The following is a 24,920-nucleotide window of genomic DNA, read 5'->3' as shown; positions in this document are numbered from 1 at the left end:
GAGTCCAATAATGGCTAGGGGAAATGTGACATGAAACAGGATCATAAAATGCTCTGAAGCCAATGTAAACACTGGGAAAGCTCTGCTATCTGATGTGGAGATATTGACAGCGGTGAACTAGGACAACAAGCCCCTTCAAATGGCAGACAAGGCCACGCACAAAGGGGAAGCAGTATTTTATTGCTGGTCTGTATAGTAAAATCCATCATAGTAATATTTTTTTTCATTAATGTTTAACACAGCAAAGTCTTTCTCTGTAGCAGCAGTTTAGCAACTTACTGTATTTACACAAAGTTTTCTCCTCTCACATGACTCAGAAATACAGGAGCAAACACTAGCTTGGCGGGAGGGAGGGGAGGAGCGACTGAGAAGAGTAGGACTCTATAACTCTCGCTAACTATTAACACCATTGTTTACATAAATAGGAATATATTCGGTCGCATAAGCATCACACTTTGTTCAACAAAATTAACCTATTAAAATGAAATAGTAATAAAATAAACCTGTTTTAATGTCAGCATTGTAAATGTGGCCACATTTTACCAGGAGACACTGTGAACAACTGTTGTGGTTTCAGATGAAAGGTGGCAGTGAAAAAAAGATGAGAATATTGCCAGTAAATTCCCAGGTGCTACATATATTGCACGTGGGGAAAACAATGTTGCCAATTAATACAGTTTAGAATGTTTATTCAGTAAATACTTCCAACAGACTTTTAATGATCTGATTGACTATCCATATAGGCTACAGTATACAAACGATATAGTACTGGAGTCTTTTATCGTGGTTTATGTTCACTAATGTCCCATACAAAAATACATATACTTAATTTGTGACACAGTCTGTTGCATTTTTCTGTCTCAAGGAGCTGATCCGATTTGGGCTACAATTGTGGAGGCCAAAAATACTAAAACAAGACTTGTACCAGGAAACCAAACAGACTGAGTTAATTATAAATTGTGCATAACACATTTAGTACCAGAGTTCATTATTCAATACCTGCCTACTATAGGCCGACTTTTGATTTCATCAGTGCCCGAGCAATGAGAATGTAAGGTCGTCTGAGATGTTTATTCAACCTAAATGTTCCCCCGTATAACTTCTCCCATTTTGCTTTTCTGTAGTGTAAACAACAGGTCACACCCATGCTCAGGTGAAATCCCACATCACAGTCACTCCCTTTACTAGAGATCAGTAACACATAGCCTACACACTGCACTTCATGTGGAAACCTGACATTTTCCAGTTTTCTGGCACTGAATGTGCCTGATATCTTTTGTTTGAACAAACGGTGAGGTATACAATAAATAAGGGGAGAGATTCGTCTAATGTGGCTGTTTGTTTACCCAGCTCCAAGCACCGACAGCAGATAAGGGCTGCAGCACTCTTTGGATCTGCTGGCTTAATTACACACAGGGCATTATACTCTTCAGGATGTCCTGAAACTGATACATACAATGCACCATTACTATGGTGACCAAATAATCTGTATGATGCCATGTTGGCGCTCTCAGGGGGTGTTGAAATAAACTGAGCGAACTTAGAACATTAGAACAGTGTGGGACAGTCTATAGCTGCAATGAACCTCACCAGAAAATGCTGAAGAGTAAAAGCCTCCTCCAGCATTCATGTGCGCGCGCGCGCACACACACACACACACACACACACACACACACACACACACACACACACACACACACACACACACACACACACACACACACGAGTTGCATAATAACATTGGGGCTTGAAACGATCTGTCTGTAGTGTACTTTGGTAACACCAAGACATACAGATAGGCCAGTGTTTACTAAAGCCAGCACATGATGTGAGGAAAACAAACACTCGCACTTGTGCCACCACAGTTGTGCTGCACTCCTTTTTAAAAAGCCCTCTCTGGTTAAAAAGCTCTCTGAAGATTAACTTGAAGGCAGTAGTCCTTTTAGTGGGCTAATTTAATGGACTGGTAATTTAGGCTATGTAGGCTATGACATTGGCCTTAGACATTCTCTGGCATTGGTAATCCTTGCGCAAAGTCTAGTGTGACGATGTATCACGATTGTCACATTTTTATAGTGATTGCTATAGGCTACTGAGTTTATAAACATATTTCTGCAGTAGAATTTATGTTTCACAACATATCACGTTTTTATTACGCCACCTTCGTGTTTGTTGACGGATGTCAGCCATTTTCTCTTGGCAAAGGTCGCTGCTGTCTTCCATGTTCCTCTACTGGAAACATGTTCCACAGTGTAAAGATAGGTGGCAGTGCGAGCTTGAGGAAGCGATTGGGAAGTGTACCATGTGGAGGAAACTGTAACACGCAAGCAGGAACTGAGTGGACCTATAAAGGCTTGAATTATGCTTTTGTTACTACGCTCTTCGGTGAGGTATTCCGTTGCCGTTTTTAACGCACAGAACATTTGTAAAAACGAAGCTATTTCACGACTTATCTCCCCCTCTCTCAGAAAAATGATGCATTATCAGACGGAAGAGAGAGGACGGCCAAACTCGACAGACTACAGGATTTATTTTAGTAAGTCGATAGCCTAATGTAGAGAAATGCATTTCATTCATCGCTCCACTCGCAGATGCATGACTTGCTGACGAATGCATCCCACAAGGAATGGTATCTCTGGACGGAGTAGCAGCTTCTTGAAATGGCCACATCCACGTCGTCGAGAAAACGACCTAACAACTTGCTACTATCAACCGTTACACCATAGTGGTGGTTACGACAATGTCTAAAGATTTCGAGTTATTTACTGTAGGGTAGCCTACACATTGAACGTTTATTTCATAAAGATTAGCTGTTTGAGTAGAGTAGGCTATCTGTTCAGATGCTACAATCAATGACCTCAGGAGTAGGTTAGTTTGTAACCTACTGGTGAAACCAATGTTACCACGTGGAATGTAACTTTGTATCATTTCTGTTTTGGAGTGTAGGCCTATAAACCCAATTTCCAATACAGATTTAGCATCTTAACTTTGAAGGGAAGTTCAGCAGATCTTACAAAAGCCTACATTTCATATGTTAACAAGTCTTGCCTAAGGAAAATTTGATCAAGCTTTGGGTCAAAATGTCACTGCTCTGCATGCAGGACATATCAGCTCTTGATGCATATCCTTTCCCTTTCCAGAAACCTCAGACGGGAAGTACATCTCCCCTTTCCATGACATTCCACTTTATGTAACTGATGAACAGGTTTGTTCTTAGTTTGTCCATAATTGAGTGAATTTGCAGGATATATCTATATATAAATATAAAAAAAGACGCTGTGGAGTTGTATGGCTTTCCTTTTGTGAAGCCTAAGCTTTATCTCATTACAGGAAAATGAGATACCTACAAAGAAGTTAAAGACTGACGATCAGGTACTGCCCATGAAACCCACTTATGATAAGTCATGAATAGCGCTTTTTGGGGAAATTGTCAAAAGTCAAACCATTAAAAATGATAATCTTATATTAAACAGCTCCTGTTTAACATGGTCGTGGAAGTGCCTCGTTGGTCAAATGCAAAAATGGAGGTAATTGCAATACAAAATCCTGTGGTGTATTTTGGCTTCATGGTATGAAAGTGTGAAGTACTGTTTGATGTTTTATGGTTGATGTTTTCTGTACCTGTTTGTGCAGTGATGCAGATCTCAACCCCATTATGCTATTTGTGCCCCCTAACCCCCACCTGCCAAATGCATTCTCAGTTCATTCCTGTTGTTCTGACACCAACATTTAAGAAAGTCACTTTCTTGGACGTTTGCCAAAGAGAATGGATACCATTCACTCAGATTGCTGAAATTACAATGAGTAATCTGTTAAGAATCAACAGTGTCTATAAATTGTTTCTCTAAACTATTCCATTTTAATATCAATTTCATGTGATTTTGGGATCTAGGAATAAAGAAATATTAATCGATGTTATGATTGAAAAAAAGAACAAAAAAAAACTGTGTTTCTTTGGTTTATCAGATCGCAACAAAGGAAGCCTTAAACCCAATTAAACAAGATATGAAAAAGGGTAAGCTAAGATACGTGGCCAATGTGTTTCCCCACCGAGGTTACATCTGGAATTATGGAGCTCTCCCTCAGGTGAGATTACTCTCCAGCATCAGAACAGGGTTGCTATATTATTGCATAACTTTGGCTTTGCCCCTGTTTATTAGTAACGAGGGTGGCTGAATGGGGTCTGCCCTGGCATTATTTACAGTTCTTTTTTACAAGGTGCCTGTAGAGTGATTTGTCCCGGTCCATCTGGCAGGCAGTATTGGCTTTAAATATTTTCAGGGAAATTGAAGGCTGAGCTGAGGCTCTACACACCCTCGGGTTCACTTATTAAAAAGGGGCTGCTTGCACTTGGCCCTTTGCTTTTAAAATAGACATGCATCAAGGGCCCCCCTTTCCACGCCATGCCACATTGACTTGCACTTTACATTTGAGCTGTTTCTCATTTCGTTGTTTAAATGCACACTTTTCTTTTTACACACCTATCACTCTGTCCTTTTTGTGTGCCTGTTATCTTTGAGTCAGACATGGGAGGACCCCAATCACACAGACAAAGACACAAAATGTGGTGGAGATAATGATCCAATAGATGTGTGTGACATTGGCTCCAAGGTGAGTGTTCAACATCCTTCGGTGTACTGGAATTGTTTGTGTATGAAGCTCAAGAATTTTTCCATATGTGTGTTCACCGATTCATCTGTGTCCTGCAGGTGTGTTCTCGTGGGGAGGTGATCCAGGTAAAGGTGTTGGGAGTTCTTGCCATGATTGATGAGGGAGAGACTGATTGGAAAATCATTGCCATTAATGCAGAGGATCCAGATGCCCCAGAGTTGAACAGTGGGTTTGAGTAACACCTCATTGTAATTATGGTAAAGCCATTTCATTGTTTCAGTGTAGTTATGGCAATGTCCCTTTTTTCCAATGTGGGAAGGCATTTCAGATGTACGTAAGAAAAAGCCAGGTCATCTGGAAGCTACTGTTGACTGGTTTAAGAAATACAAAGTGCCAGATGGGAAGCCAGAGAATCAGTTCGCGTTCAACGGACAGTTCAAGGACAAGGTAAGAGGGTTCCATTCTTTTAATTCTGAGAAATCCTGAAGATTCTCTTGCTGTGCACTCTATCATCCCGTTATTTTGAGTCTCTCCTGAGTATGAAAACCTAAAAGGGCGTTTGCTGTCCTTTGACCTTTGCAGGACTTTGCCGTGCAGGTCATAGGCTCCACCCATGACCACTGGAGGGCCCTAGTGCAGAAGCAGGCTAAAGCTGGAGAGATAAACTGGTGAGGACTGCTGTTGTCATAGGGTGTTTCTCAAAATCAAGGATCGGTCCTTCCAAGCCACTTTTTCAAGGACTTTACGTCATCAAATCTCGTCAAGCACTGTTCCAAAGTCAAGGATGCTTTCAAATTCTAGCAAGTACTGAGTCCTTCGTTCTGAGAATTTCGGAGAATTTTGGAGGATGCATCGACTGATCCTCGGCGCAAAGAATTAACCCACAATCCTTTGCGTATGGACGATTAGAAATTTTCTGACGGTGTGATTAAAAAAAAAAAAAGGGAGATGGAAAGTAGATGCAAAGAAGCAGTGCGTTTTAATGTAGGCTAAATACAATTTCTCAAGTATTTTGTTAATGCCATCGTATATTTGCTCAGGCATTTATATAAATTTATTGTGCATATACCGCTGCCAATTACCGGTATAACTTTCCATTGACACTAACATAATTATAAACTACGGATTGTGATATGTGAAGACCAAGTCGAATGTGGAAATACTGTAGGCTACTCAAAAAAGTTTATTTAGAGGAAAGTGCATCTGCATAGTTGTCGGAACTCCTGTAAAAGCGGCACAATTTCCATGGTTCAAATGAAGCGCGCAGCCGGAACCGGCGTGCACTTCCACACTCGCTAGGCTGTTCCATTGCATGTGATCTTGACGGCTGAGGAGGGTACTGGGAATGTGTGTAGCCTTGTCTCTCTAGCACCCGACTCGAAAGAAAGCATTCTATGAAGGATGCTCTCTTGACTTTGAGAAACACCGATAATGTCATATTGTTGAAGTACTTTCACACCTTCATTTTGTGTTCCTTATTGAAGCGGTCAGCCCTTTCATCTGGCAGGTGTTTATTTAAGCATTGTACTTAACTGTGGGTTCGTTAAACATTGATGATTAAGCATTACTGAGTAATATAATACCTGAATCAGTAATTGGTTGGAATAAAATAACAATTCGTGATTATACTATATATCTGGTGTCACCTGGTTTTAATGTGATGGATCTGTGTCTCAAAACAGCCAGAATGCCTCTGTCTGTGACAGTCCTTTCAAATGCAGCCAGGAGGAAGCCAGTGCCATTGTCCAGTCGGTGAGAGAGGTACACATCTACACACAAATTCAGACCGGATGTTGAGGCACAGGAAGTAATGTTTGTTCTCTTCTGTCTTCCACAGGCTCCAGCACATGGAGAGGCCTTACCAGTTTCCGCAGAAGGTATGTGGAGATGTGCTACTTAACCTATGATGCAATGTTCATGTAGTGTTGGCTAAATGGTTTAAGACATAAAGATATGTATTAAGCGTGTGTACACATTCAAAATGTTTGGCAGAAAATGGCATTTCAGAAAGTGAGACCTTTTGTTTTTGACAACTTTTTAAAATATGGAACTACATCCTTGTCTTCAAGTATTCTCATGTTTATATTTAGATTGTCATTTATAACCCTTAGTGAATGTTGTATATTTAGTTAAAAGATGTGTATGCAAATATAATGCTGTGCCAATACGGGAACTAGTAAATGTAGTAGTAGTATTTGTGTACAGTAATATTTATGAGTGACTCCCAGTAGAATGAACACATGGGGTAATTACATCAACTTCTTTGTTTTGTAGTGGATAAGTGGCATTTTCTCTGAAATGGTCTCTGATCAGAGGACACAACTGGGAGAAAACTACGCAGAAGCACTTACTGAGAAGGCCGCCTAACACAAGGTTTAAGTTGAAGTACTGTATGACTATATAGTGTCCACTCACTGCACAGCGTTATTTGTATGCATACAATTTTGTTTTATAACGTTTTAAGTTGATTTTTAAACTTTTGATTGTCCGTAATTGCAGGTCTTGCATATTTCTGAAAAAAATCTGATCTTTTTTTATATTTTCAAATTCAGGAAAAAAAATGGTCTCAGTATCATAGTATGGAAATGTTTTTGTTAGTGAGTTTCATGAAGATTTAAATGAAAGCTGCCAAGCAGTTTTCAGTGTGCCAAGATGATCGCTCCGTATTAGGTTGATTCATTCATGTGTTTTGTTAATTTGGTGACAAAAACCCAATGGGTGTGTTTCGTTATCAACCAATAAATAAACAGTGCAATACATGTCATTTTTGTGACGTACTTAGTAAATATGCATTTACACAACAACAACAAAAGAAGCAGCACAGGTTTGAAATGCTTTAAATAAATATAAATTTTATTAAAAACACCCACATCTCAGCAATATCAGGAATGATATAATAAACAGCTTTCAAATAAACTGCATTCAGTACTTCAGTACATTACAATACTTACAGTATTTATACCCATCCATATTCCATTTTAAGCATACCAAACTTCGGGGGGAACAAGGGAAGCAGTTTTATTAGGGGAAAAAAAGGACCGAGGCAGAATATATCTTTAACCTTTAGTGTCTAACTGCAAAATACCAACACGTGTACATGAACTGCTAGCTTAATTTTGGAGCTGTGCACTCTTGTGCATTAGTCAAACTCATAAAGTCATTCAAGTAATGTTGACACCACTCAGAAAAACTCATAAGCTTTTTCAAGTATGGCTATGCTTGTCACCCGCTCTATCCTAAACACTCCTCCCCTCTCCTCCACAATCTGCTACTGAAGCTGGGTCCTGTTCACCGAAATTTAACATCAAATTTTCACTTTACAAAAAAAAAAATGGAATTTCTCATCACTATTCATTCTGTCTAGTTGACTTATAGCTAACAGGGCTCTACTGTGGGGACTGTAAAGGTAGTTGCTGTTTGACAGTTTGCTGCGGCCTTTACATCAGCCACCGTGGTCTACTGATCAGGGTCTGTGTAAAAGACCGAAACTATCCATAGATAGAGATGAATCAATGATTGTTTATGAAACGTGGGCCGTAGGTACATCTGGTAAACTACAGATTCTACACATTTTTATGTGATGACAGGGATTTAAAATGACAAAGATAGAAACCTCTGTGATACAAACGCATGGTATGTACAACACATTTACAATCTACCTTTTTAAATAAATGTTTGTAATCTTTAATTTCATTAATTTCCTGAAAAAAAGAATTGAAGTGCTTCCAGAAAATGTTTATACATATTAGAATGGGGGAAATGTTTCACACATAACTGTTACCCCACCAAATATCACATTGAATTGAATGGAAGAGAGGGAGAAAAAGTATTATATAAATGTTTAGTGGTCATAAATAAATTTACTTTAGCTATACACAAGCACGCAAATGTGCATCTATGGTCATAACTGCCCTGGCTTTACTCTTTTCTTTTTTTTTAGTAGAAAGCGAGTGCTTCACTCATTTAGTCAATGCCATACTTTCCCTTTAATCAACTCAGTGCATATGATCATACCATCAAATTAATTCTTTTTTTTAAAGTTAACCGACAATCTACTAAAACATAAGTACAAAATGCAGGTAATTTCAATGTTTCTTACAAAGTTACTTTTGTGTGTTTTGTAGTATGTACAAATAAATTCATAGGGATTCATGATGCAAAGGCCAATCCCTGAAGGAGAGGAGACAACATAAATGACACGAGCAATGTTTATGTTGTGATGCACAGAAATAAGCTGAAGTATCCCTGATTTTGCTATTAGATCAAAGCTTGAAGTTCAAGTAATACTTTCTAATCGATCAAGTGTGAAGAAAGCAGGTAATGAACTTAGCCTTGCCTTGGCCTAAAGGTTTTGTGAGACTGTGGTAGCTGTAACTGTATTCAATGTGAAGTGCTGTGAAGCCGTAAGAAAAACTGACTGAGAGAAATAATAAAAAGCCTTTGTATCATAATCCTATTGCCAAACTAGTTCTGAGGTATATGACAAGTAGGTACTGTACATCATTCATAAGCCTTCTCACTGCCCCAATAAAGATTCTCACATTATATGTTTGTAGCAGGTCGAGTAGCACCATTTGAAACAAAACTCAGTTGAAACCCAAACAAGAAAATTACGTTTTTACAGTACTAAAATCTAAAGCCTAAATTCCAGAAAAAAGAATTAATTTACTGTACAAATATCAACTTTTTAATCATACAGCTAGATTACAATTATTATTTGAGGACCCCACAGCAAGCCAGCTGCCTTAAAAACCATGACGCTAACATAGACCTAACCCTGTTCCTTGAGCTTCACCCGCATGCCGTGAGGAACGTGATCATCAACACAACAGTCACATGACTAAAATTAACATGAAAGAAACACCGACTCCAGAGTTGTTCAGTGGGCCATCGGCCTAGAACTCTCATTTCTGACATAAAGATTACTCTCAAGGAAAACATACAAACCTCCTGGCAGATTTACTCTGACTCCTAGAAATATTACTGTTGTAAAAAAATGCACCTTTTGAATGGCTCAAAACACAGTAAATAGAAAGTACATGTAAAGGATTTGTGAAACCTTTGAAAGCACCAGACAGATTTCCTTTTGCATGATGATTCTATCGAGTATTGCAGGCTAATTCCAACCATGTTATTTATTTATTTATTTATTTATTTATTTATTTATTTATTCAAGAAATGAAATTAGCCTTTTTTAGTTAGAGACCCAATTTGGAGGTATAAACCCTCATACCTTCAATATCAAAAGCACTGTAAAATATGAATGTCTTTGAGGATATTCTGACATTACCCACCAACGAATCATAAAATAACTGTTTAGTAGCCTTTGAATGACAGTGTGTATGCACCAATTTGACTATGAAGGCATTTTAACATAAGACACTCTTTACCTGTAGCACCGAGAATGTGATCAGTGTTTACTGCAAAAAATCATCTCTATTTTGAGATATTCCTTAAGATGGAAAAAAAAAGTAAAGCCACCAAAACGAATTTTTTTGAAACAAATTGTTTCCAGTAATATGTGTCCTGATGTGTTGGACTTAGAGAAGCACCAGAGAAGTAGAACAGTGTGAATCCTGTAAAAAGTAACCAAATATTAAATAAATACCTCCTTAGGGTTAGTCAGTAAAGCTTGATCTCTGGAGGGGTGACCCGATCTGATGCGTGACTATGTCGTCAGTGGATCTCTGAAGCCAGCTCCTGCTCCTGCTGTCTGTTCCGGTGATGTGGTGTTTTCCTCCTGGGTGACAAGTCACTCACATATCCCAGAGAGAAAGAGGGAGAACTATCGAAAGCTCATATAGGCAGCGACACCAAGGGCATGTTCTCACTGCATTGTAGCACCCTGTCCAGCACCAACGACGAGTGTGTGTTTCTGCATGTGGAGACTTCACACTACAAGGAGTCCCGCTTGCCTACATATAGCAGTTGTACGGGCCTGTGACCTTGGTGAAGGCGTAAGGCGCCGTGCCCACGTATGTGTTGGTGGTGGAGGACATGGACCTCTCGGTCAGGGTCTGGATGAAGCGCTTGTAGGGGGGCTCCACCAGGTCGGAGTGCTCCGGAGGCTCACGCTTCACCTTCTTGTTGCTCTTGCTCGGTGTGCTCTCGATGCCGCGCTCCGCGTCCTCCTCCTTCTCCCGCGCCTTCTCCGCCAACTTGGCCTCCCAGAGAGCCAGTCCGTGTTTGGCCTCGTTCATGTTCTTGTGCTGGTAGAAGACCAGTGAGATGCGGGTGGGGTGGGTGCGGTTGGGCTGTTTGAGAGGCGTGGTTGCATGCAGCTCCCTCTTGGCGCACTCGATGAGGATAGAGCCGTGGCTGGGTGCCACGGCAACCCCACCGATGTCAGGGTCCAGGAAGTTGTGTTCATTGTCTGACCACACAGCCTCCTTCTTTGGGGTGGTGGGAATCGGGGCTCCAGGCTCCTGTTTGACCATTGCGCTATGCATGCTGCCATTGGGCAGCCCAAATGGAGGTTGGCCACCAGGCGTCAGGCATTCACTTCCGAGCGGTGGAAGCCCCTGAGGCATACCATTGACTCCATGCAAGCTCATTTCAGGCTTAGCTTGCATACGCAAGGGGTCCAGGCCTGGAGCAAACATCTGAGGATTCTGTGACAGGTATGAATTGGGGTACCTACTGAACTGATTGCCTTTGCTCACAGCTGCATAGTCCAAACTGGGATGGGATGAAGGAGGCCGGGACATGGCCTCCAAAAACTGGGCCTCAGGTCCCCCACTAGGAGGGTAAGAAGGGTATGGCCCTACTGGGTGAACCCCGGGCCTCACAGCGCAGTTGCCAAAGCCATTGACTTGCAGGCCTGGCTCACCGTAGCGTGGGGGATAGTTAACCCCATAACGCTGATGACCCCCGTACTGCTGCTCAGGGTACATGTGCGGCCTCTGCTGCCTGTACATTTCCAGGTGCTTTGGACTGCCGGGGTAGTAGGGATGATAGTTCTCCATGGCCATCCCCCCATTGCACTGATATCCTGGGTAGAGGTTGTTGGGTGTAAGAGCGTTGGGATAGGGGCTGGCTGGGCTTCCTCCGTTCATGTAAGCATTTGGTACATGTAGAGGTGAAGGGTAGGGACTCGCTGAGATGGGTGACTGCGGGTACAAGCTGCCCGGCTTCGGAGTGCTGGGGAAAGGGCTGGGAGAGCTGGGGAACCGGGGGTATCCTGCAGCGTGCGGAGAGCCGGGGTAAGGGTGCGGGGCGGCCTGCTGGTGCTGAAGAGGGTGCGGCTGCTGCCCGTGCTGAAGGGAAGCACCAAGGACACCTGTGAGGGAGGAGGGGAACACAGTCAGAAGAGAGAAGGCCGCACACCAGAAAATGCTCCTCAGTTTTTTAATGGTGAATCACCACGTAACGTTTTGGGCCCTAGCCCCTTACATCATAGAAAAACAGTATAAGAAATGTTAAAGGTGCCTCTACCACTATCTATGAAGTAGTGATACTAGATGGAAAAAAGGAGATGAACACAGAACAGTGTCAGTCATGTGATGTAGGCAGTGCAAAAGTATTATTAACCAGCACACCTACAATAATTTGGCAATTTAAACTCTCTGTGACGTTGAACACTGAACACTGTCCCACGATGGCACCTCCCTGCACATACCTGGTATAAGTGTGTTCTGGCCTGCAGGATTCTCATAAGTGCTCTGTTTCTTTGCTTGAGCGGATTTGTCTCCCTTAGAGTTCGGCGTGTCGGGGAGGCCGGCCAGTTTGTTAGCTGAAGCTCTCTTGGCGTCCAGTTTTTTCTGCCGGCAGGACTTGGCAGGCTCGGCAAGCATGCGCACTTGCCGGCGAAAGTTGCTGAGCACCTGGATGGCGCCGGTGCGGGTCTTCTCCAGCTGTGCCTCCTCACTGCCAAACTCATCAGTGTTGGAGGCTTTGTACAGTGGCAGCACATGCAACTGTTCGTCCTCAGGGATCTTTGAAATCTCACGATTGTCCTCCCTTGTCAGTGTACAAACCTGGGGAAGAGGAGCAAGTTAGTTCAGCCATATGCTGGTTTAAAATATGCAGATGAGGATACTGTCAGCTAGAAGTAAATGGATGAGTCGGGCGGGTGATTAACCAGACCAATTTAAAGGAATTTTTTAAACAATCAAATATGTGAGTAAATTAAGCCTATCAACAGGCAGGTGAGTAAATGAAGCCTATCAACAGGCTGGTGTATCTGTGGGCTGCCCAGTGTTGTTGCTGTGGAACACCTGATCCACACTCTGCCCCTTGTGTCAGTTAAATTGCCAGCAGAAATGACTCCAACCAGAACTTTTGGAAGAGTACAACAACATTATTCCTGGGAGACAACTGAAGGACTTAAATTGTAATCTTATCATTATCTATCATTCAAATAGAGGGACTAAAAATGGCCAAATATCGGCACCGAATATTGGCCATCGCCTGACACAGATCTCTAAAGATTGGCGTCACCCATAGAAGAACCCATCTCGGGTCAACCTCTGCGATTGGCTCTTTTTAGTCAGATTCTAGGCTATGGATGTATGGACCTAAAGAGAGCACTGTTGCTGGCCATCTCTGTTCATCTCCTGTTTAGAATATATACTTTTTTGATCCCGTGAGGGAAATTCAGTTCTCTGCATTTAACCCAATTTAACCGAATTAGTGAACACACAGTACACAGTGAACACAGTGAGGTGAATCACACAACCCAGAGCAGTGAGCTGCCTGCCCAACCAGCAGCGCTCGGGGAGCAGTGAGGGGTTAGGTGCCTTGCTCAAGGGCACTTCAGCCGTGGACTGGTCGGGGATTGAACCGGCAACCCTCAGGTTACAAGCCCGAAGCCCGAACCAGTAGGCCACGGCTGTTTAAGAAGGTATTACAAGTTTGAGAAGAGCTTACCACAGTGCTGCCTCCCTGCATGTTGTGTAGATCTCTGTGGGCATGCGCACAGAAGTCCAGGCAGGCAGTGACCCCAGAGAACGGTCGCCCCTCCTTTACCCCGAGCCGACAGTCAGGAGCCCGGTGCTCATGTTCCACCTGATGAAAAGCACACAGGTCAACTTTACCAGCCTCGACTGGCGTGTGCAGAGTTGTTGCAAACCTATCAGTACCCTGAAAACATTTTGATGTAAGTGAGTATTAAGTGCCACCACACCTGGTTGCTATAAGCATCTGGTGCCATCTTCTTGTACATGGGGCCCATTACCGTTGCCAGGTTCTGGAGGTTGTACTCCAACCTTTCCTCCTGTGAAATAATAATAAAAAAAAACTTTAGACACACATCCTGGAGACACAGTACCCTCCAGAATTATTGGTACAGTATCTCTGCTAAAGTTAACTAAAAACCGATATCAAAAAAATATTCTTTTGGTGATTTTATTGAAAGGAAGCAAATTTATTTTGAGAGAAAGGAAAATCTCATAAAGAAATAAATATTTGTAACAAAAACACGTTGCTCACAATTATTGGCACCACTACTTGTAATACCTTCTTAAACCTCTCTTTGCCAATAAAACAACTTGTAATATTCTTCTATGACACCCCATAAAGATGGAGAATACAAAACAAGGGATTTAAGACCGTTCGTCCTAACAAAACCTCCCCAGGTCGTCCAGATTCCTAGGTCCACACTTATGCAGTCTCCTCTTTGACACACCCCACTGGAGTGTAGATCAGGGGATTGCAATGGCAATGTCCGAAGCTTGCTTTTGTTTGCAGTAAACTATATATGTTTTGATCTGGACCTTTTTGGTTCACTGACCTGATGAATGATCCAATCATTACCAACTTTTTGGGCCTTGACAGAGATTGACAGATTTCCTTTGAAAATTTTCAGGTTTTTCATGATACCATGCACCTTAGTTAGGTTCCCATGGCCATTGGGAATACAAACAGCCTCACAATAGCATAGCTCCTCCACCATAATTTGGACTAGGCATGGGATTCTTTTCAGTATAGTCATTCCTCTATGTACGCCAAACGCACCTAAAGTGTTTTTAGTCAAAGAGCGCTATTTTCATTTCATTTTCAATAGACCACACTCCTAGACATTGACATTGTAAATTAACTGTCTGGACTGGCTTTAACCTGACATGCTATCTAAATAATTTATTAGCAGTGAGGTCACTTTTGAAGATTTTGGGGGACTTGGTGACCCCAAGATGATACCTTTGTGTGTAACTCTCCAACAGTGGTTCTCATGGAATTTTTCATAATCCTCCATAATGTACGTGGGGGCAAGATAACCATGGATCTTTGTCCAAGCATGTTGGTCACATTTTCAGAGTTCACAGGCATGCTCATTTACTTAAATAAGGTGCTATTAGATAGTAAAATGCTTCTGTTAGATTTTGTATGTAAGATTTTTCAGGGGTGGCAATAATTGTGAAAAATGTTTATTTCTTTTTGAGATTTTCGTTTTTCGTGGAATGAATTTGCTTCCCTTCCACGGTGGATATTTCCTCATTGTTTTCATTGTGGGAGTACAATAAATCACCAAAAGATTATATTTTATATTGGTTTTTAGTCAACTTTACCAAAGATGCCAATCATTCTGGGGGTGCTGTAAGCTTCAGCCTTGGTAGAGGCAAAGATGTAGATACAACATACCTCTTTGGGATCATCTCCGAGAAGCTTGAATTTGCGAGGTATTTTACTCCGGGCAAATTTACAACCATTGTAGTACATGCTCCAGGAGCAGCCGAAAGAGAAGGAGGCTCCACAGGCGTCAGGGTCAAGCCCTTGACACGCACACGTTCTCCTGGAAACAGCACAGAGGTCATATTTGTAGATGATCACATTAGTTTAATGCCCACTCCAAAACAGCTACAGTGAGAGTCCTCCCCACCTTTCAAATATATATGAATAAAGTATATATGACTGCCAGCATTAAGGATGGCCAGAAATATATAAAAAACATGCTTCCCTGGTCTGCCACATTAGGTAGCTTGATCATGCTGCTTTGTGGTAAATGATACAGAGCTAAGAGACATTAGAGTAGGTAAGACTGTGAGGTTAGGGCAAAAGCCTGACACATCATCTCCCACCAGAGCCTTTGTGGTGAATTATTCATGTAAAGTCGATTCTGATCTCAAAAAAAGAAGCCTTTGGTTCTTTAGTTAATGAATTATCTGCTGTGGACCATTTAACACCAAACTTTTCTTATAAACATTTTTGTAAGATTTTGGTTTGAATATCACACCAGAAGTGTTTTCTTCTGTACTTGAATGAAACTGTTTATGCTTCTTGTGTTCTTGTCTGGAACTGACACTATGTACAGTAGATGATCATTGGATATAAATATATGGATTGTGGTTGGTCTCTTACTCTTCATTGAGAGCACATCTGCGGTTGGTGAGGGCACCGTGCTTCGTCAGTGTGCAGCTCAGCTCCGAATACAAGCGGTCGGCCAGGTTGATTGAGATGCCCTCCCAGACCAGTATCACTATGACCAGGCAGGCTGTCTCACACTTGTGGCTTGGACGTTCTCGCACCAGCACTAACAGCTTCTCATCCACGTTGGCTCTCCTAATAACCTACAGACACAGAACACACACTCTTTATGCGTGTTTATGCTTTTTGTTAGCCATTGAATCAGGTGCAATTTCCTATAGTTTTCCATAGGAGGTGCTATTGATGAATTAACGCATATCTTATTCATAAAGTTGATTCCAGACCTACCCATTTGGCAATAGGGCACCCTTGTGTACTCTTGCCTTCCTTGCCTGTATACACAACTTTTTCAATCCTTATGGCGCTGCCAGTGAAGCCAGATCTGTGGGAGAGGAGGACAAGTAAGTACAGATCACACTGTAGAGACTTGAGACTGAGATGGGTAAATTATTCGAAAAAACGGTGAGATTATGGTTTTGAGCAGTTCAAGCAAAATTAAAGGTGTACCTCTTTTCCATCATTTCACGGATGCCGGTGATATTGGAAGCTGCCCCAAGATGAGTATAATACGGGCCTTCATCCTTCTCACTGATTTGCTCTGGAAAAATTTGGCAATGATAAATGTAATTGTCAAGATGATACCATGATAAAACATTTTATTTTATCAACAGGTGAGTTCAAACTAGACTGATTTAGATCAGACTGGTTTAGATGACTAGACTGGTTTAGATTAGACTGGTTTAGATCAGACTGGTTTAGATGACTAGACTGGCAGTTTGGTATGTGACTGCAGTGACCGTTTGATTGAATAGAACAGCACAGCAGTAATGGACTCACCCAGGCAGTGGCAGGGCGGAATCTCGTACTGTGTCTTCACAGGCGTGTCCAGGAGGTTCTTTATGGGTGTATCCAGCAGCTTCATGGGTGACTCCATAAAGCTTTGTAGCCCAGGCTCTCTTTTCACTTCGGCTGGCTTCCTGTCCTCACTACCGAACGCGCCAACGTTTGTTGAGAGCACAGTCACCCCGCCTGACATCTCCACCTTGACTTTATTTGGGGACTTGACCACCAGTGACTTCTTTTCAAACACGGGCGAGAGCTGGTACTGCCGGAGCTGCTGCTCCATGGTGGCGAGGATGCTCCGTTGCTGCTGCTGCTGCTGCTGCTGCTGGCTCTGCTCGCAGGTGGATGGCCGCTCCTGCTTCACCATCACTGGCCCTCCACCGTTGGGTAGCCTGCCCTGCTGCTGGGGCGGCATGTGAGGGGCCTCAAATCTCAGGCCGTTCTCTTGCTTGATGGCATGACGGAGGTCATTGGGGCACTGTGGGACACCGTGCCTCTCCTGCTTCTGCAGAAGGTGCATCCGCAGGGCAGCGTGCCTCTGAAAGTCCCCGTGTGGTCCAGGGCTGGTCAGGGCGTCGCGCTGATACTGGGCACAGGACTCTGGGTGTTCCAGTTTGGGGTACATTTGGCCCGGCGCCTGCTGTGGCGAAGGTGGCAGCATGTGACTTGATGGTGGCTGGGGGAAGTCCATGTGGTTTGGCATCCTGTTGTGACTGTGAGGTTGTTGCTGCTGAGGATATTGCTTCTGAGCACTGGGACCGGGGCTGTACTGCTGCTGCTGCTGCTGCAGCTGCTGTTTTTGCATCTCCATTGCTTTGTTGAATTTGAAGTTGTCCTGCATGCTAGGCCCGTCTGCGCTGCCAAACCCAAACATGGTCGGGTCATTTTGTGAAGGCTGAGATTTGGGTCTGTGTGATGGGCTGGACAAGGGTTGCGGAGATGGCCCTGGTTGACCCCTGTATGATGGAGACTTCAATTGCTGCTGTTGTTGTTGTTTCTCTGACCTCATGTAGCTTTCCATCTTGAGGCGGTTTAAGAGCTCGGGGTCCAGGGGGCCCTGTGACGGGTCTGATGGCTGGGGTGTCATGTTTGAGGTGCTATCCTGAGAGCACTGGCGCTGAAGTGCGTTAGTCACCTGGTGACCCTCGTGCTGAGAGTGGGGTGGAGGGTGTTGCAACGGTTGCTGGTGAGGGGGCATGAAATTGGGCGACAGTATTTGCTCAAGGTCTTGGTCTTTGCATAAGTGCTGCTCTTGCTGAGCGCAAAACTGGTTGTCTGCCCGCTGTGGTGGAACACTGCACTGCTGGGGCATGTGCTGGAGTTTGGGTGGCCCTGGCAGGGGCCCGGTGGGCGAGGCTTTAGAGCCCCTCGGCTGCCAGTCGTGTGATTGACAGTCCTGTTGCTGCTTCTGGTAGCCTGGCTGGTTAAAGCCCTGTGGTAGGAAGCCCTGTGTGGAGCTGGGGTCATGTGACTGCCCCTGGGTCTGCTGAGCAGGTGGAGGCTGCTGGTCCACTGGGGATGGAGGGGGGAAGCCTCCCCACATGGATGGCATGCTAGGGGACTGTGTCGAGCCCTGGGAGTTCAGGTCAATCCAGCCCATCTGGGAACAGGCCTCTGCCCTCTGCGACATCTCCTGTGTGTGGGTCAGGGACAGCTCACCTTCAAGCGTGCCACATTGACCCTGCATGGGTGTCGAACCAGCCTGGGACTCTGGCTCCCTGTCTGTACTCGTCCGTAGGGAGGGGATTGCGGGATGGGACTGACCAGGAGCGCCCTGCAGGGAGGAATGCTCAGCTGGGCCAGGGAGGCCAGGCTGCTGCTGCTGCTGTTTCTGCTGCTGCTGCTTCTGCTGCTGGGCACCATACTGCATGTGCAGCTGGCCTTCAGGAGTGCTTGGGGGCCCAGCTGAGCTGCTGAAGGGCCCAAATCCATTGCCCTTGTTTGTGTTGTGAAGAGGAGTGCTTGAGTCTAATGAGGGGAGGTAGGGGCCCTGGTTGAACTCCGTGTTGGGTTTGGAAAAGATGCTGGGGCCCTCTGGGTTACTGTGGAAGCACTCCGAGCCGTTCTGGGCCTGCTGAGAGCCAGGGCTGACCCGCTGTGGTGGAACCATGCCAGGCGCCTGGTCCAGACTGTGAGGTTGTTCTAGGTCAGGGATGTCTGGTAGAGGGTGCTGCTGCTGCTGCTGCTGTTGAGGGTGCTGGTGGTGCTCCCCTCGAAAGCTGCTGGAGAATCCGTTCATGTACTGGGTGTCAAAGCCACCGTTGCCATCATGCAGCTCTGGGGAGATCCTGGCCTGCTGCTCAGAGGCAGGCATCTGGGGTGAAATGGGGTAACCTGAGGTGAGAGAAGGCGCCTGGGTGTTCTGTTCAGGCCTCTCACTAATGACAGCAGAGCAGACCTCTCTGTCTGCCTGTGACTGGCCAGTCTGCGGGGCGATAGACACCTGCTGAGGGTAATACTGAGAGAGAGTTTTTTCTAAGAGGTCACCGGGCGAGCCCACCATGGAGGGTTGGGTCTCTATAGCACCATTAGAAATTGGCACCGATTTACTCCTTGAAAGCGAGAAGATGTCCCCGTTGGGGAGGTTAAAATTTCTTTTGCTGTCCAGTTTACCGTCCTGCACAGCATTGTCACACTCGTAGTCACCTGACTGCGGCGGCGGCAGCTTGGTCAGCTCTGGAAACCCATCCAGCCGGTCCTCGGCTCCGCCGGACTCTGTGCTCTCCCACGCTGCCGTCTCCTTGGTGCCGTTGATGTGTGGCTCGGCCGCGCGTGGCCTCTTGGGCTGCTGGGGCCCGAGCTGCGGCTGCTCGCTCAGACTGTGCTTCAGTTCTCCGTTCATGCCGTACACCGCCGCCGGGTCAAATAGGCCCTGCATGCTCGCAGGGCTGGAACAGTTCTCCCGATGTCTCTTCATTGGGTTGGCTCCCAGGCTGCTGCTGCCGTTGCTGGGCTTGAAGTGGCCCCAGGCGTCCCCGTTGAGTTGGTGTGGAGAGCCCGCTTCAGGCGAGGGGGTACCATTCTGCAACTGGCTGATCAGTTTGTCTGTCTGTGGGTGTGTAACGCCAAATGGTGCTATACTCAGACTTTCTTCCGTCGCATGACTGGCCTTTTCTGTTTCCATCTGGTCTGATCTGAGTCCATCCACGAGGCTGCCCTCTTTGCGTCCTGAGAAAAGGGAACATAAATATATATTGATTATGAACTGAGTATGGTACAGTAGACAGGTATGTTGCATACATATGCGCATAGATTTAAAGTATTCATTTCGCATTAATTCATATGGTCATGATATCATGAAAATGTTATGGGAGAACAAGGCTTGTTTGTAAATCACACAGGAAAACACCTGTATTCAAACAGAAACCTTGCCCTGCACTGCCCATCTTGGACATTTCTGGTTTGGGGGTATTAAGTAAAATTTGCAGCCAAAACATTTGCTATAGAGCTATAGACTTAAACATTTAACATAAGATGTAACTGTGTTGCAGTACATAAAAGTATTGTATTTTGGGGGGCGCTGTGGCACAAGTGGCTGCAGCATTCATACCACATTTGCATTCAAATGTTCATGGGGACTCAGATTCTAGATCCCACCCCATCTCTCTTCCACTCACTTCCTAACACTCTTCCTTATCCAATCTGAATATGAAGCCTAATAAATATATTTGTAAAAATTCTGTATTTGTATAAATGTCTTCTAGCCATTTATTAAAACAATAACACATTTCATTTTTGAATAGGATAAATGGTTCCTCTATATTAGTATATTTTCAATCGTACCATATGGCTAATTGTTAAAAGATTTTAGTTTAAGAAACATCTTCCAGAGTATCTTCCTATACAAGACACATGGGATTAATAGCAATGATGAACTTGATTAAGAAAAAAAGTCAGGAAAGATGGCCTGGCAGGCAGCATTCTTGGCATGCTCAGCATTTCCAGCAGCACACGGTTGGACCTGAGCAGCTGTCGGTGTGGCCCAGCTCACGGGCAGCTCACGGGCAGCGTGCTGTTTACAGAGGGAGGGCCGGCCCTTTGTTTGCCAGCATACCAGCGGGCCCTGAGCTCCTTTTGAGGCAGATGCTCAAAACAAAGGCCCATGTCTGGATCTGGCTAGACACTGACCTCATTCCCGTTAACCGGCAAGTCTCTAGGGGGCCAAGAGTTTATATTGAAGGAGTTGCAGAGCAGCGGATAAGGCTTGGGTTACAACTCGCTTTTGTCCCAGGCTGTTTTCCTTTCTCTGAATTTTCACTACTTTCGAATAATCTGGCAGGGAGACATTCTAGACTCAAGACTTTCCTGCTCTTGTAAGAATAATGGACAGAAATGGAATACAGCACGCATCTGCGAGGTCTAACATCCCAATTCCTTCCAACCTAAGTTTAATAAAGGACTAAAGAATAGAATATAGTGCCTTGGATCTTTTCTCTCTTTTTTCCTTCCAACCTTAATTTGTATCTGCTGCAGTGTCTACAGATGGCAGATATGGCAGTGGGACTCTGCAGCGCATCAGCTGTTGTGCGGTGGTATTCCACACCTTCCAGCCCCTATTGTAATCCCACCCCATGAATAATTCTGCTTGCTTGCATGGCAGGGGGTGGGAGGCTGAATCACTTATTAGTCCAGGCAAGGCGCGCTGTTATGGTTCCACTATGGCTACGCTACAAGGAAAGAGATCTCTGACAACAATGCAAACCTCAGAACGTTCAGAATTTTCAGGCCAAGTGGTTGATACTGATGTTGGTGTTGCTGACCTAATAGTCTTTTGATCTGGACAAATGTGTGATGTTCATTATGACTTGCTGCTGAAAATGGCTTGCTCTGCAAGTCTGTGCTGCCCAATAGGGCATAGTGATAATCAACTTGGACAGCAGACACAGGAGGTCTGTGTGAAACTGATGGCATTACCATTAAGCCTGTTAAAAAGGCTTAAAAAGATGAGTGACGGTGGCGTAGCCCTGTCAACAACGCCTTGTAACAGTGTGGAAACTGGGCATTCTTGAAGTCACTTTCAGTGGTGGAGAAGTTTTTTTTTAATTCCTATATTGCCATGTTATAGCATGATGTGATTTGTTTGCGTGTGCGCGCTGTCTTACATTGTGATCTATTCACTGTTGCAACTCTAATATTACTAGGACTGCACCTATCTTCTACTCACCATCTGAATGTTAAAAACATATAGCAGATTAAAATGCATAAACTGCAGATGAAGGCAGCTGACTATACAGATACGGATTGACATTTCAGTAGAGGCCCAAACAGTATCTCTTCCCATCTTCTGCTGTGCGTGCGTGCTTCTCTCTCTCTCTCTCTCATTCTGCGCTCCCCTCCCCCAATGCCAGGAGCAGATATAGAATTCTGTGATGCCATTGATTTCTAACTGCCAGGCTGTGATTATTAATGTATGTCACATCCGCAGCATCTGTGAAACAATTACAGCGCGCAGACCCCAGACCAAGCCGCAGTCTAATCCATCATAATTATGCGACGCCTCTCCGCAGACGCAACGGGGCGGAGCTGTGCCCAAGAAGCGGCAGATTCCTGTGAAATATCCCGGTGACTGGCGCAGCCCTCGGACGAACAGGGCCACTAATGTTTGTGGACAGCGCCATTAAGGTGGAGAAACACTGTCATCCCGGGGCTGGGATTCATGGGTCTTGGGAGCACAGGCTTCTGTGTGGCGCTCTCCTCTGCGAGGGCAGCCTGCACAGATAAAGGGGGATATGGGGAGATGCTCTCTCCAGTCATCACCCAAGTAGCCTTATGACTGGCTTCCTCACAGTCCACTGTCACTCATGTTGAAAACCTTTCCATTGTGCAACAGCCCAGGGCCCATAAGCCTTATAGAGGGAAAAGAAAAAAAAATCCCAGCATTGCATTCCCAATGCTAACACACCTTGTTGGATGTCTTGCTTTGCCATCAAAATAAATCGATCTAACAGGTAAAGAAATGTGCTGGTGTGCAGAAGTGCTAAGGGGGGCACACCACACTTCTACTGGATGCTGTGAGGGGAACGCTCAAATACTCTTTTACTAGCAGATCCCATCCACCAGAAATATATATATGGTCCTAAATCAGCCACGTTTCTCTCTTAGCTTCATCCACATACACCCCTTGAAATCTGCGCTCAGCACTATTTATGTGACTGGCACGTAAATCATGTCCTCTCCTGCGCAGGGCCATAGGACACAACCACTGTGCAGCCATGGAGAGATAAGAAAAACATAGTCCCCAACCTTTGAAAGCATAATTGAAGCCAGATTTCGATTCCCACGAAAACCTCTGCAGCCCTCCCCCCCTCGCCTTGAACTAGGGCTGAGCGGTCTATAGGAGCTGTGGAGTGCAGTAAAAAGGAAAAGAAAAAAAGAGGTAATAAATGGACAGTATGGCTGGAAAGAGTTGAGGTAGCCGGGCTAGCATAGTATGTTTCATTTGGCAGCGTGATACTCCGTCATTGGAGCTGATTATGACATCTGGACTCTATTACATTTGCTCGTGATCATAGGAGAGGAGCTGTCACCTTCAGAGCTGCAGCTGCTACATTGCACACGTCAGGGCTACATACGGACACGAGAATCACTCGGAGAAAACAAAAAAAAAAAGCCTATAAGTGACCTTCAATTAAGGCCATCTTGTGTATAGGGCAAGGTACACAAGATGGAAAAGGTTTCAAGGATTTAAAGATGAAGGATCAACTGTCAAAAGGAGTTGGAGTCTACGCAGAACCATATAGCAAAGGAGTTTACTGAGTGCACAGGAACGCTAATATAGAACAGATTACTACAGTCCTCAGCAAATTTATTCCAGGTGTCTGATTGGAAGGGGAGCTTGAAGTAGCACCTGCCGATTTAACTTAACATGGACAAAACTCTGACTTCACACACAGAACGTGTCATAACCGTTCAACATGTCTCTGCTATGACTTCCATAAAAAGGGGAAACATTTCAGAGTAAAGAAATGAGGCTGTTCTTGCTCTCACATCCCTAACCTTTGCTTTTTTTTTTAGAATCTGCATTTTTGTTAGACTGTAAAATGACATCTGAGAAACACAGTTAGCGCTCAGCCATCAGGGCCCGCAGAGCAGGCAGGCAGGCACGTTAACGATGTCCCCCCGCATGTCATCCTGTGCAGGACGGGTGCCATACACCGCCCCTGGTGTTAAAGTGCTAAATCTTCCACTAACGAGCCAAACCACCAGACTCTGTTTGGAAATGGGCTCCTCAGTGACAGCTCTTCCAGCCAAGCCTGAAATGGCCAGCTGGAATGTAACCTGGATCAAAACACAGCCATGGCAAAAAAAAGATGGCACAGTACTGTTTAAAAAATGACATCAACACATTTCCAACAGATTTTGTTCAGTCTCTAGTTGTCCTGTGTCTGTCAGAGGTGACCAGTACTTTTATGAACTAATTAGGCTAGGTTTCAAATAGTGGAAAACAGAATGGTTTAGATTTGTTTACATATATCTAGATCTAGATCTCTGTATGTATCTGCCACTTACAGGCAACAGCAAACTGCTGACTTAAAATCGAGCTGAGTATTACGATAACAATATAGAAGTTACAAAACTAACATGACATTCGTTTATACCTCTGATTCCTGCCAAGCTTATAATTGAGACTGAGCCCAGCGCCTCAGAATAGATCCTCGAGGGCTGCATGTGGGATGAATAAAGCAGAACCGGCGCATTGGTTCCACTCAGACTGTGTTATCGGGCGCTCCCGATGACGCCTCCGCGCCAGGCCCAGCAGCGTGGGGATGAGCTGCTCTCGGCTGCTGCCAGCCCCGGTGGTGGCGCGCGGGTACAGTGGGTGTCCCCCGTCTCTTAGGCTCGGCTAATGAGAGGTGACATGCCCCCTTTGTTGGCTCTGGGGGGGGAAACCATTTAATTTGACCTGAACCCCCAGGAGAAGAAAGCCACAAGTCACATACAATGGAAAAAAAAAAGTTGATTTCTCTGTGTGACTTCTATTCAAAACCATTGTAATATTCCAATTTAAAATAACCCTTTTTTTGAAAAAAAAAGTACAGATATTAAAAACAGATGTACTGTAGTAGATAGTTGTATCTGTACATTGTGTCAGCTCTGGAGCCTGG

General features: G+C 44.5%; 2 protein-coding genes across 3 annotated transcripts in view; one reads left to right on the top strand and one right to left on the bottom strand.

Annotated features, from left to right (window-relative positions):
- Positions 1-2,010: 2,010 nt before the first annotated feature.
- ppa2 (inorganic pyrophosphatase 2) lies at positions 2,011-7,375 on the top strand. 2 transcript variants are annotated; one of them, XM_062530669.1, is made up of 13 exons: positions 2,011-2,385; positions 2,469-2,536; positions 3,141-3,205; positions 3,331-3,372; positions 3,474-3,527; positions 3,967-4,086; positions 4,525-4,611; positions 4,710-4,836; positions 4,931-5,058; positions 5,194-5,279; positions 6,294-6,363; positions 6,449-6,488; positions 6,886-7,375. In XM_062530669.1, the coding sequence occupies exons 2-13, from the start codon at positions 2,473-2,475 to the stop codon at positions 6,906-6,908; spliced, it is 906 nt and encodes a 301-aa protein (XP_062386653.1). In that variant the 5' UTR covers positions 2,011-2,385; positions 2,469-2,472; the 3' UTR covers positions 6,909-7,375. The 2 variants fall into 2 exon arrangements, with proteins under 2 accessions (XP_062386653.1, XP_062386652.1); XM_062530668.1 differs by having other exon boundaries at positions 2,011-2,536.
- Positions 7,376-7,446: 71 nt separating this feature from the next.
- The window catches only part of tet2 (tet methylcytosine dioxygenase 2), a 32,149-nt gene continuing 14,675 nt past the window's right edge, over positions 7,447-24,920 (bottom strand). Inside the window, exons 2-10 of the mRNA XM_062530666.1 lie at positions 16,810-19,983; positions 16,480-16,570; positions 16,261-16,354; positions 15,907-16,115; positions 15,190-15,340; positions 13,736-13,825; positions 13,480-13,617; positions 12,230-12,587; positions 7,447-11,890 (exon numbers count right to left, since the gene is read on the bottom strand). Coding sequence (XP_062386650.1) covers positions 10,527-11,890; positions 12,230-12,587; positions 13,480-13,617; positions 13,736-13,825; positions 15,190-15,340; positions 15,907-16,115; positions 16,261-16,354; positions 16,480-16,570; positions 16,810-19,939 — 5,625 coding nt within the window. The 5' untranslated portion in view covers positions 19,940-19,983 and the 3' untranslated portion in view covers positions 7,447-10,526. The remainder of the gene's footprint in view (positions 11,891-12,229; positions 12,588-13,479; positions 13,618-13,735; positions 13,826-15,189; positions 15,341-15,906; positions 16,116-16,260; positions 16,355-16,479; positions 16,571-16,809; positions 19,984-24,920) is intronic.

The sequence above is a fragment of the Sardina pilchardus genome, chromosome 2, assembly GCF_963854185.1.
Source record: "Sardina pilchardus chromosome 2, fSarPil1.1, whole genome shotgun sequence".
NCBI lineage: Eukaryota > Metazoa > Chordata > Actinopteri > Clupeiformes > Clupeidae > Sardina > Sardina pilchardus.
Note: the sequence above shows the minus strand (reverse complement) of the source record. Positions and strands in the feature narration are given on the sequence as shown.